The 14,009-nt window shown below is 37.3% G+C and overlaps 1 protein-coding gene across 1 annotated transcript in view; it reads right to left on the bottom strand.

Moving 5' to 3' along the window:
* Positions 1-6,369: 6,369 nt before the first annotated feature.
* LOC149305576 (syndecan-2-A-like) overlaps positions 6,370-14,009 on the bottom strand; it is a 32,211-nt gene continuing 24,571 nt past the window's right edge. Inside the window, exons 2-5 of the mRNA XM_089477426.1 lie at positions 8,915-9,029; positions 8,188-8,330; positions 7,349-7,466; positions 6,370-6,533 (exon numbers count right to left, since the gene is read on the bottom strand). Of these exons, the coding sequence (XP_089333552.1) occupies positions 6,370-6,533; positions 7,349-7,466; positions 8,188-8,330; positions 8,915-9,029 (540 nt within the window). The remainder of the gene's footprint in view (positions 6,534-7,348; positions 7,467-8,187; positions 8,331-8,914; positions 9,030-14,009) is intronic.

The raw sequence follows: 14,009 nt of genomic DNA, 5'->3' as shown, positions 1-14,009 counted from the left end.
CAGAGGCATCCTATATAAAGAAGCCAATAATGCATGCAAAATAGGGATTAGATGGGTTAAACTAGAAAATGAGAGCGGGATAGCCAAAGAGAGCAAAACCAACCCCCAAAAAAGTACATAAATTCTATAAATAAATAAATAAAAAGGAAAGTGTAGGTACACCAAAAACAGAGATGGGGGTGTTCATTAACAAGGACCAGGAAAAAGCAGAAACTATTTTTCCTTAGTATATATTATTGAACCTATGACAATGGATAGGCAAATTTCTACAGCAACTAAAGAAAGTTAATGTTAACAAAGTTCTGGGGCCTGACGGTATTCACCCATGAGCACTCAAGGAGTGGAGTCTGGAAATAAGTGAACCTCTGTTCTTTTCTTTCAGGAATTGTACCAGAGGATTGGAGGAAGACAGATGTGGTTCCTATATTCAAAAAGGGTTCAAACTCTGCCCAGAAATTATAGAACTGTGAGCTTAATTTCTGTGGCCGGGAAAGTATTTGAAGGGTTATTAAGGGATAATATCCAGGAATATTGGGAAGAACAGTGTTATTAGCAATAATCAGCATGGTTTTATGAAACATGGGTCCTGTCATTCTACAAAGAAGTAAGTAGAAGTGTCGATCAGGGGGTTGCAGTGGATGTAATCTACTTGGATTTTGCCAAGGCGTTTGACACGGTTCCACACAATAGGTTAGTATTCAAACTGAAGGAAATTGGTCTAGATGCAAATTCTTGTTCTTGGGTAGAACATTGGCTTAGAGATAGAGTACAGAGAGTTGTTATAAATGGTAAATTTTCAAGCTGGTCAAAAGTGGTAAGTGGTGTCCCTCAGGGTTCTGTTCGGGGACCAATTTTATTCAACATATTTATAAATGACCTCGCAATAGGCGTTGAAAGTCATGTTTCCGTATTTGCAGATGACACTAAACTCTGTACAGTTATCCAATGTGAGCAGGATATTACAGCGCTGCAGAGGGATTTAGACTGGGGGACTGGGCACACATATGGCAGATGAAATTTAATGTAGATAAATGCAAAGTTATGCACTTCGGGGTAAGGAATGCCACTTACACCCTAAACGGTAGTGAATTAGTGATAACAAATGAGAAGGATTTGGGAATTGTTAGACAACAAACTAGGAAACAATGCGCAATGTCAGTCAGCAGTTGCTAAGGCCAGTGAGGTATTGTCGTGTATAAAAAGGGGCATCAATTTGCGGGATTAAAAAATATAATTTTGCCTCTTTATAAATCAATATTGCAAAAATTAGAAAAAACGCCACAACTGGGTTTTTGCCTTTTTTTTGGATCAACAGAAAGAAACAAACAGATATGGGAAAGGCTGAACTTGATGGACGCATGTCTTTCAGCCTAACTATGTAGTCTAAGACATTGATCCAACTTGCGGAACTTAGATAATAAAGTACCCATCTACATGCAGCATCTATATTATTTAAATGTTTATTGATTAGGCGGCAACAAATTATACAGAGCTGTCAAATTTTTAAGGGGGTTAACACATACATAAATATACACAGACAACAGGCATTGAGAACCCTTTTGGTGAGTTTGCCATCTAGCCTTATGGTACTTTTACACAGTTTCTGGCAAGAGGAGGGAGCTGGAGCACTTCCAATCTAAAGGAATAATGTGGATAATTGAAAGTAGGGGTAAAAAGGGGTAGTAGCTGTTTTGTAGCAGTAATTAGGGGTATGTGGTTTCAGAATTCAAGAGGATGTATAAGTAAATGGGTTAGTGTTTTTATGCACTATATGCAAAAATGAACTACACAATTTTCATATGAGGCCTCAGTGATCTCGTAAATAGGAGCAACAATGTAAACAACCAAACAAAATGTAAACTGTACGTTTACAATTCTCTTATATAAAAGTAATCTATGCATTGGGACAAAAGTGCTGTCATGTGACCTTTAGTGATTACAAATGTTCAGACTGACTTTTGATGGAGCCTAAAGTCCAATATTTGTTAAATGTAAACATTGCTTGCACATTTCCCTATTAACCCCTTAAGGACCGGGCTCATTTTTCGTTTTGTACCCTGTGGGACCGAGGCTGTTTTGACACTTTTGTGGTGCTTGTGTTCAGCTGTAATTTTCTCCTCACCCATTTAGTGTACCCACATAAGTTATATATTGTTTTTTTCAGGACAAGATGGGCTTTCTTCAGATACCATTATTTTGATCGTATCATCTTATTTACTATAAAAAAATTTAAAAAACATGGTGAAAAATTGAAAAAAAAACACATTTTATGACTTTTATTTGAAAAATCTTTTACTCACCTAAAAAAGCAAGTAAAAAAACTAGCTAAATAGATTCTACTACTTGTCCTGAGTTTAGAAATACCCAATGTTTTTATGTTTTTTTGCTGTTTTTTGTAAGTTATAGGGCAATAAGTACAAGCAGCGTTTTATGATTTCCAAATCTTTTTTAACAAATCTGGTCAGTCTGCCTCCATCTCCTCTTTTGAACATCTTTGAAGCCGGTTAACTCAATTTAACCCATTCAAACCATATATTTTTGAAAACTAGACACCCCAGGGTATTCCAAATGCTGTTATTTTAACCCTTTCCATGCACCAATTATACAACTACACTTTGTCAAACTTTGTAATAGTAATTTTTTTTTTTTTTTTCCACACAAATTGTACTTTAGTTATAGATATACAGGTGCTGGTATATGTCACTGTCAAACAACACCCCAATGTGTGTTCAGCAACATCTCCTGAGTACAGCGATACCCCACATGCATGGGTTTGTCAGATTGTTTGGCTGGTAAAAGGCTACTTTTGGGGCATGCGTAATTCAGGTGGTCATTTGGTCATTGTGCCTCCCTCTCCTCTTTGGAATATCTTTGAAGCCGGTTAACTCAATTTAACCCATTCAAACCATATATTTTTGAAAACTAGACACCCCAGGGTATTCCAAATGCTGTTATTTTAACCCTTTCCATGCACCAATTATAGAACTACACTTTGTCAAACTTTGTAATAGTAATTTTTTTTATTTTTTTTTCACACAAATTGTACTTTAGTTATAGATATACAGGTCCTGGTATATGCCACTGTCAAACAACACCCCAATGTGTGTTCAGGAACATCTCCTGAGTGCAGTGATACCCGACATGCATGGGTTTGTCGGGTTGTTTCAGATTTAAAATGCCACATTTGGGAAGTGCGCTTTTTTTCTCCATTTTGGTCAGTCTGTACCTATGCCCTATCTTTGAGCTAGGCCACTCCAATTTACCCCATCAGCCATTTTTTTTATATATTAGACACCCCTTGGGTATTTGAAGTGCTTTTTTTTTTTAACTCTTTGTTGAGATTTTTGAGAAATTTTAGCACTTGCTCAAAATAATAAAAACTTTATTTTTTAATTTTATTTTATTTTTTTAATACTTTTTTTATATTTTTTTTTACACATTTTTCTGGTACTGGATGGTTCATCTAGTGACATCACTGCATAATAATTTTTAAATGTTAGCACATTTTTTTTTAATTTTTTTTTCCATTTTTTATTTATTTTTATTTTTTTTGAATATTTTACTAATCACATAGTGATTAGAAAGCTGGGCTCCATTGACTTGCATGGTTGAATGCAGTACCTGTATTCAACCAGCAAGTGGAGCCAGTTCTCTAGAGGGTCTGGAGACCCTCTAGCGAACTTTTTCGTCTTTATTGTTTTATTTCCCGGGCCGCCGCCATCTTGCTTGATGGCGAAGATCACCGGCAGCGGCGGCTGTGACCGCTCTCCGGAGCGGTCACAGCCCACCCAGAGGTAAGTGTTTGGTGTCGCTGGATGCCTCCTGATCGAGGCATTCCAGCGACACCATTTAAGTTTAGGAGGCGATCGTTGATCGCCTCCTAAACGCTTTTAAAACGGGCGTCCGCCGCCATACAATGTATGGCGGCTGTTGACGCCTCCGGGAGGGGCCAGACATGGCCCCCGATGCCGATCTCGGCCTTGCTGAATGCCTCGACATCGAGGCATTACAGTAACGCCGTTTAAGCGAAGAAAGTGATCGTTGATCACTTTCTAAGCTTATTTTACTTTTTGACGGTTCAGGACCGTCAAAGGTCATTTAGTGACCTTCATGTCATGACGGTCCTGAACCGGCAAAGGTCGCGAAGGGGTTAATCCTTAATGCTTGAGTGAAAAAAGTAAACATTTTTTGTGAACAGCATGTAAGAACAGCCAAAAGTAATCCCAGCTTCTTATTACAAAACATTGTGATAAGAAATAATGACACAAATAGCCATCATTAGGCCACATGATTTTATTCAGTAGTGTTTATGCTCCCGAATTACATTTTAGGTCTATTGATGTAAGACTACAAAATTTACCATTAGATTTTTCTGTGCTTATAAAATAACTTTTTTTTTTGTTTGTTTACAGTCATACACTTCGTAACACAGTCTGCAACAAGTTACATGGAATCATAGGCACTTCAAAGGCTTATAAAGACTTTTACAACTTAAATGCATGTGGAAAAAAGAAAAAAAAAAAAAAAAAAAAAAAGACAAAATTGTTCTTGAAACTCCTGTTCGTACCGTCAAAATTTAAAGGAGTCAAATACAGTGGCCCACGGACTTCGGCAAAATTGTCAGAATACTGCTATAATCTTTGGATTTTGGCTCCAACCACATATTCTTTCCAACAGAATATGGATTGGGAACCTGCTTCTCCTATCTGCTTTTGGTGGACTGCCACCTGTATTATTCTCAGCATACCGAACGAGTTGCAACTCAACAAAAGCTGCAGGTCCACAGGTTGCCAATGCGGCTACAGGACATATGTAATACATACGTGACCACAAGGATCTGCAGGTCATTGCATGCAGTACACATTTCGCTCTCTACAGTAACAATGGGTTTAAAGGTGCATCCACTCCAACAATGAACGGCATTACAAAGCGCATACACTCCCTGCGAAACTGTCAGTTTAGCTAAATTATAGAAAAAAAAAAAAGAGCCCCAGTTCCTTGAACCTCTTCTATGTGACCTCTCTATGGACTATGTTGATAAAATGATTAAAAGCAAATGCCAATATTATAACAGTTTTTGCAGGGTAGTGTTTATCGCTGGGCGAGTGCTATTTTGCAGACCTCCCCCAGCAGTCTCCCATTTTACCCACCAGATGAGGAAACTAGTGAGACATGGCTTCCCTAACCTACAGAGAAAGGGGGCAGGAAAGTACACACTTTATATATAGTTTAGAAACTAACACTTCATATCAGGATACATTAATATTTCAAGCAGACGCTCTGGTAATTTAAACAAAGGGGGGGGGCAAAAAAAAAAATAAACCCACTATGGCTCATTACACTACATGTTAAAAGCAAATAAAAATGCTCTAGGATTTTTTTTTTTTTTACCTGGGTCAATTTGGCATGGTACAACAGACGATGGGGAGGTGGTGTATCTGTCGTTTATGTGTACTACTAACACTAGGAATCTCTACATACTGCTGCCCAACAAATGGGCCAAGGTAGTTCGATAAGAGGAAAATACATAAATTAATCCATCTAGAATTATAAAGACCTAAACACAAAACACTGCAGATTAGAATTGTTCCTTCTGTGAATGTTTCAACTCATCCAAGAGGGAATGCACCTTTAAATGACAAAGTAGTTTCATTTGCAACAACCGTTTGTAGAGATGTTCCAATTTTACAGATTAACCAGGAAAAAAATCTAATAGCATATGCTGAAAAGAGAAAAAGAAAAAAACAGAATTCCACAAAAAAAAAAAATTAAAAAAAAATATAGCAATGTTGCAATGTGGATATCGTAACACAGATTTATACAAATTTTGGAAGTAAAAGTTTACATAGGAAGGAAAAGAAATACATTTACACTAATATATTGTACATCTGAATTATCCTAAGACAATTGCACCATGACAACTACAAAAGGCATTGTTTGGAAAGAGATAAATTACTGAAATTAAAAACTAAAATTTTTAAAGATTTGAGACATGCTAGAAATATTAAACAACCTTTCACAGACCCGAAGCTTTAAACAATCTGTTCCTTTATATTCTGTTTATTCAAAATGGTTTGAGACATTAGTGAATAGCAATGGTCTTATAAAATAATTCTCTGCCACCGTTACTCACTCAACAATGTAAGTGTTAAGATCTGACTTTACATTGGGGTTTTTTTGTGTGCTTTTTTTTCTTTTTTTTAAAGGAATACATGAAACGTTTTTAAATACAATGGGATTTTCTTTAATCATAAAGTCGCCATGAAGGCTCTTCAATGAGAAAAAAAAATCTTCATTATTCTATGCAAAAGCTTTATTTAAAAGAAAAGAGTTCAGCGATCTCATAAAAAGAGACACTAAATGGGAGTTTTATGCATAAAACTCTTTAGTTGGTGCCTTTTGGTAGACGGCACTTGAAGGCTTTCGCTCGCCAAGGTCGTAGCTGCCTTCATCCTTCTTTCGCATGCGATAAACCAGTAGGAGAATTAAGAAGACGGCAAACAGGAAACCAATGCCTCCTCCAGCGATAACAGCTGAAAAACAGTTCATATAGTTTGTTTCGTTTTCACATCCAAGTAAATATTACAGAATAATGCACAGATTTGGGAAAATTGCCCAACTATCTAGAAATTTCAGAAGAGATTAGAGTTTGCTCCTCCTCGTACACCAGTAGTACTCAACTCAAAGCCTCGAGGGCTGCACAGAGGCTGCATTATTATTTTTTTTGTTAACTTCAGCTTTAGCAGAGGCATCTTAATTTAAAATGTATTATATGACTTGCTTTCAGGCAAAAAGGATTCAAAGAATGCGCAGCCTTCGAGCAGCACCGATGATGCCCACCGAATGTCTAGACCTAGCACAGGAGAGACTTTTATAGCCATATCCTGGGACGAATCCTAGAAATTTCAACTTTCACATTCAAAATTAGGGAATTTTTCTTTTAAAGAAAGTAAAATGGATAGTGCAGATTCAAACGGCCCTTTTACAGCAAAGACAATCACATCACAGATCCTTGTTTAAATGGATGTAATTTAACTTTCACATTGACATACCACAGTTTGGGCATTGCTAGTGTAAGGTGCTGTTCTATCTAAATGGCTTTATTTAACAGTTTATCATTGTCACGTAATACAAAATAAAGTTACTACAAGGCAGCTATGGGCTGTGTACATAAAAAAAAACCATTAATTGCTCAGTTTTTTATTTGGAAGAGCATCTTGAAACCACTAAGTGCAAGCAAAGATTGGATGTTGTATATAATATACATTAAACCATCTTAAGACATCTCTTACACAGAGGTTTAGTATCCAGATTTCCTGTTAATGCCCTTTAAGAATCAAGCTCTCACCTGCAAGTACTTCTGTTCGGTGGAAAAGGTTCTCCGTGTGCTTTTGCGTACGCACATCTATTTCGGTTTTAACCTGAATTTGTTCAGTGTCGCTTTTCCTTACCGGTTCTTCAGACTCCTGTAAAATCAGAATAAAGTTTGTTTCAGAAAGTCGCATCTGAATTATTATAGATGTTAAGACGCAAATTTACAAACTCCTGCCCTTATACACATGTTCATGCTTGCCCTTACTCAAACATCTTACCATACACTCGTTTTTAAAGAGACTCACTTACTTGTCCTTACATGGACAGACTTACCTAACAAACATTTACTTCATACAACTTTCAAAACACACTCTCTCCCCTCTCTCTGCTTTCCTTCCCCCCTTGTCTTTCTTGCGTTAATTCCTGATGGTCCTGTGGTAGGAGTCGCATTTTAGGTCAGGCGATCAATGATCTACCCAACTGGCCCTGCTCCTCCAGTGGTGGGCAGTTCAGTCTGCCTCTGGCAGGGCGACGAACACCCCAAATCATGATGACTGAAATACCCCCCCGGCGGGCTGGAAAAAGCAACTCCTCTCCTGTGGTGTGGTTATGATAAGGAGGCAGGAGTGGGCATGACCAAATAGCCAACCTCAGCAGAGATTTTAGATACTTTTGAAAAGTAACTCTTAACCTCGAGTTCCAAGGTGCAAGAATAGCTTTAAGGCAAGAAAATGTTTGTTATGATCTGTGATACATTTCAGTTGGTCAATGAACAATGGAAAAGATACATATTGTAAAAGAGTGACAAGTTCCGGCTTCAGATATTGATGTTATTGAATGTATAGGTTTGTAGGCTCTCTGGCCTGTACCTACCTCAATTTCAGGTGGTATATTTGTTTTTATTGTCAGAGTAGTAGTCTCCAAGCTAGGAGCATCACTATCTGTTGTAAAGTCTGGAAGCATCTCTGGTGTTGTAAACACGACAACCTCATCCACGTCATCTATGTGAGAAGAACCTGTTAAAAAAAAACCCCAATATTCTTTGTCTAGTCAAACTTGCATCATATTTCTAACTAAATTAGTAAGTTCTCTGTATATCAGATCATGGTGCTTACTAGGCGTGTGTGTGTGTGTGTTAGTTCTGGGATTTGAGCCATTAATGCAGAATGCAGGTACAGGATAAAACAAAAAAAACAAAAAAAACCTTTAAACACTATTTTGGTCCAGCATATGTTGTGGGTTGGCTTTTGGTTCAACTGAAAGAGGTCCTTTCCACAAACAAAAAATGCACAAAAATTATCTAGCCAAATAGTTTCTTCTAAAGTTAAAAAGGGGCTTGCTATTAATTGCATAAATGTCTTAACATTGGAATGTTCGCCTATGCAAACGTTTGTCCTCCCTAGCGCACTGAGATAAGGCATCACTGCATGTAGAGTAAGCATTCCTAAATCCAAAAAGGTGGCACACATGACCTCCTCTAACACACAATCAAGATGGGGCAGCATTAGAGTTAAGAGGAAGCCTAATTTACAAATTAAGACTTTCAGTGCAAGAGAAAAAAACAAAAAACAAACAAAAAAAAATCTTAAATGAACTTTACCAGAGCCCGACCCAGAAGAATAATCATCATCATCAATCGGATAGGATCCGGATGCTCCTTCATCTGATGTATTATCGATATACAGGTCTTTGTCAGAGGTTGTTGTTTTCACCCACTGTAAATATTAACAAACACCGTAAGTCACGATGAACGAAGGCAATACATACAAATATATAATTATGCAAATACCGTGTGCATAGACACACACCACTCCCAACAATTCACACAGCCAACAATAGATTGTGTTAAAGTATGGTTAGAGAAACATATGCTGGTTGAAGCCTAGTTATGCAACTGAGCAAATCATTTAGACCAAAAGTGTATTTCACAATTGAAACAAAATCTGCTAGAAAAGGGGGAACATCGGGATGAAAAGAATGATATTAGGGTACTAGAGAAAAAGACAACAAATATTTATTTGATATGATTCAGTACTGGTACGGAAGGAGAAGAGGATCCTGCTCTTGCAAGCAAGACTTACAAAGTGGTGTATGATACATTAAAGCATAAATGTGGTATTCTGATGGACCAGAGGAGAAGCCAAAACATATCTGCAGCTTGTCCTCCTGTCTTTTCACAGCTCTGCTTCCTCTACAAAGTTATACAAGTGCCATGTATCTCAATATAAACTTCTTGCAGCCGTTTTATTAAGTGTAGAAATAACAAGCGTCGTCGAGCACACATGGCTTTCAAACGTAAGGAAAACAAGGCTTGTTGTTACAATTGGTTTACAAGCTGTTATATTAAATACAGCCAGTTCCTGATCTCTGAAATGCCCTAAATGCCATTAAATAAACTTCTGAACCTGTGACACCAGCATTCAAACAATAAACCAGATGTTAAACGCTACAGGAAACAGCCTTTTCCAGCTCTAACTCCCAAGCATCTAACTCTGTACAGATTCTTGGAGTAGGATTTCATTTGTATGTACAAATCAGATTTGGGGGGGCGGGGGGGTTATAACCTAAAATAAAAAAAATAAAAAAAAAACTAAGAATTTATTGTATATAAAAAAAAAAAAAAAAAAAAAAAAAAAAAAAAAAAAAAAAGGTATTTAAGCACTAGAGCCATGCTCTTTAAAAGTAAATCTATCCCTGGGGAAAAATAGCAACCCCAAGGTCTGCGCAGAATTTCACAAGTGGTTTTTTCCCCTTCAAAAAGGAAGACCCGGCGGCACAATATGGACACAGCTGGCTCCTCTACTGTCTGATATTCTTTGCACTGAAGAACAGCGAGGACGCACGCAAGAGAACATGCGTTTCAGCAAGTAACTAGGCTTTATACACTTAAACTTTCATGATAACTATTGTGCAAACCTTACTTTTAATATACAGAAAAAAAACATTGGCAAGATAGACAAAGGGTGGAAGGGGGTATGTGCATATGTTTAAAAGACATAGAAACATAAGACACTAAACATGCATAGCTGAGGGGAAAAAATTAATAAATATGAAATAAATATATACCGTATCTCAATCAAGAAACCTTAATCTAAAATAGACTAACTGATCTACCCACTTCTTTTAGGTCCCATTACTATCACATTCTAAAAACGGCGGATATAGGAAGATATGGCTTTACTTTGTCAGCTGATCGGCACAAGGGTAATTAAAGGATGTTTGGATTCGAGTCAGAAGACACCTGCCAAATCCGGTCATGGAAAGAATGTTATAAAGCCTTCACTGGTCTTGGACATGGAAACAGGGCACATCCTGAAGCCATCCCACAAACACTATCAAGGTTACATTGTTTAGTAACAGTTTCACATACTTGTGTTTTACACATTATGTATATATGCTGTATATGAAAAGACCTGGCTGCACATCTAAGGATTATCTAGATTGCATGACAGCGCTGAACAACATCAGGTATATCTCACCTGGTCTGATCAACACAATATTGACAGCACTGTCTGAATCATATAGAACTGTTATTTGTAGCCAGAGGTCTCAAAAGAAGCCACTGATTTATGTCTAAAAGCCTGTGCAAAGTCATTTTCATTAACACCTAACCCGTTCAATTATAAAAGGGACAAACATTTCCACGTAAAAGATTTGTCAAACACATTTGTAATCGATCTGGGACGAGTTCAGATCATCCAGAGAAGCACATCAATTTGCTTTGCGGTCAAACATACTTGAGAGCTAGAAGAACTTAAATGCTTCAGATCATTCACCTAATTTTAACCTCTTCAGGACCAGGCTGTTTTATTGTTTTGTACCCTTTGTGAACTAGGCTGTTTTAACATTAATATTGTGCTTGTGTTTAGCCGTCTCATTTAGTGTACCCACACAAGTAATATGTATAATCACCTCATTTCCTATTAAAAAATAAAATAAAAATACAAAATATGGTAAAATCCCAAAACCAAACTCCCATTTAAAACTTTTTACTCAAATACCCAATGTTTTTATTTTGTTTGCAAGTTATAGGACAAGTACAAGTAACGTTTTGCCATTTCAAAACCAGATAACCTTGTCCCCATGTCCTATTTTAGACATCTTTGAAGCCGGCCAACTCAATTTATCCTATCAAACCATATATTTTGGTAAACTAGACACCCCAAGGTATTTCAAGTGCTTTCCATGCACTAATTCTACCTCCCGCCTTTGTCAAAGTTTGTGGTAATCACTGTGTTTTTTTAAACACATACCAGAAGCTATAAGTCCATACCTGAAGTATAATATGTCACTATGTCAAGCAACAGCCCAATGTGTGTTCAGCAAGATTCCCAGAGTACAGTGATACCACTCATGCAAAGGTTTATCGAGTTGTTTGGGGGCTAGAAGGCCACATTTGGGGAGGTGCACATTTTTTTTCCTTTTCATTTTAACATCTGGTAAGTCTGCACTCATGTCCTATTTGGGACATCTTTAAACCTGGCCAATTTGATTTACCCCATCAAATCATAATTTTTTTTTTTAAACTAGACACTCCATGAGTATTCCAAATGCTAGTATTTTAACTCTTACCATGCCAGGATTTTTGGGAAGATATGCTAATTTTAACACTTACTCATGAAAACACTTTATTTTTAGATTTGTGGGCTTTTTACATTTTGTTATAACTCTGTGGTTCCCTTGATGGTGACATCACTGCATAATTACTTTTAACTGTTACATTTGATATGGCAGACGTTGATGCCTCGTGGGGGCCACACAGGGCCCCTGCTGCAGTTTTCCATATTGCTGAATGCCTCGACATTGAGGCAATACAGCAGCACTGTTTAAACTAACAAAGCGATCTAAGTTTTCTAATCTTATTTAATGCCATGACGTGCCAGGCATGTCATTGGTTGCTAAGGGGTTCATCGACAAAAACAGGCTGGTTTTCATGTATAAAAGCAAGTCCCTCTCTGAATGGCTCAAAAGAAGCAGAATGAATGTTTTGGAGTGGCAGAGTCAAAGTCCTGAATTGAGTCCAATTGAGATGCTGTGATATGACCTTATAGAGACAGTTCATGCTCAAAAAACCCTCCAATGTGGTGGAATAAAAACAGTTCTTCGAACAGTGGGAAAAAAATCCTCAACATTAATGTAAAACACTCATCTGCAGTTGTTGCTGGCAAGGGCAGCATAACCAGTTATGAGGATTAGGAAGGCAATTACTTTTTCCCTAGCAGACCTATACTATATTTAAAGGCAACGCTCCTTCTGTGATGTCAGACTAGCAGCCATAACAGAGCAGACAGGTATCTAACGACAAGCGAGTGCTTCTTCGAGAGCAGGGACTAAAGCCTTTTAGGTAACACATCTGGTGAGTCACTGCATAGAATCGTCACAATGTGTCATATATTTCAAATCACTAAAATATAAACTTACTTGTGTTCTTGCTCCTTATTAAGAAATAAGATAGAAAGCATGTCTAGAACATAGAAAAGTTCTACATTGTTTCTCTTAATCGTGCTTCTTCATGATAGTCCTGCTTTAAGTGCTTCTTTGGTGATGTGTTCAACACAAGATGACCTGATTTTCCTGTACTGACTCCACATCACTATGCAACAGTTCATGACAACCAATTTCCAACATATTTCCAGACTTCGGATACCATTAACATGTGAAATCTGGTGAAAGGGTGTTAACAGAGGCGATGAACAAAAGAATTCAACTATACACACGAGGGCCAGTCTTTCAGAATACGGTAAAGAATAACCAGAGAAGGCAGCCTTGCAAGCCGTGTACACGTCTGTGCTTTTCCAAAGGCGTCAACTTGAACACTTTGGATTTCTTCCTCCCTATACTATAAGCAACAAAATGATTATGACTTCCGAGTAGAGCCTCTTACTCATGCTTGACAGAAAATCCTCACCCACCAGCCCTTCCTTTGTCTCGGATTACTACAATCCTCCAATGGTCAAATTTTAGGATAGCCCCATGGAAACCCATTTGAAACCGCTGATCCCCGAATAGAAGAATTAGGTTTTTAATAAAGATTGTTCCTTTTGTAAACTATATAAAAGCAGTTGTAATCAATTGCGCTGCGGTCTCCTCAAGAGTCTTCATGGATTAAATTTCCACTCTGTAGCCATTCAAATTATAAACCTCCATGGAAAGAGAAATCAATTTGCTGGATTTTTGACCTACACAAATATCACAATATATATTTTATTTATTAAAAAAACGATTTGTCTTTGTTAAAAGGGGACACAAAATTATATGTAATAGAAGTAATCATAAGAATTGCCGATTGAGAATTTGGTTTAGTTGATGCACACACCCCATTCAATAAGAGAAATATCCCATCCCTGCAGAAAAGGCTTCGTTTTTATTGCCATTAGTAGGACTTTGGTTCCTTTGTTGCTGACCAATTCATTCAGACGCACATGATAGAGCATACAGGCAATTAAACATTTTTTATGCCACAACTCCCAGTCATACCATAGATATTACCCTATAATTCTTAATTCTTTGTTACAGTCAATATGCAGATCACGTGACTAAGTATTTGGGACATGACTAAGAGTCAAATGTTAGACTGTAAAGAAAAGAAAAAAAGTCATCCACTGGATAATTTAGAAAAAAGATTCTATTTCACATGTTCTCAGTTAGTGCCCATAGACAAGGTTTCTTTACTGTTAGAGCAGTTTAATTGTGGA

This window comes from Sceloporus occidentalis, unplaced genomic scaffold (assembly GCF_023333645.1).
Source record: "Sceloporus occidentalis isolate IW3139 unplaced genomic scaffold, rSceOcc1.0.p SCAF_11, whole genome shotgun sequence".
NCBI classification, from domain to species: domain Eukaryota; kingdom Metazoa; phylum Chordata; class Lepidosauria; order Squamata; family Phrynosomatidae; genus Sceloporus; species Sceloporus occidentalis.
The sequence above is the reverse complement of the archived record's forward strand: the minus strand, read 5'-3'. Positions and strand labels throughout refer to the sequence as shown.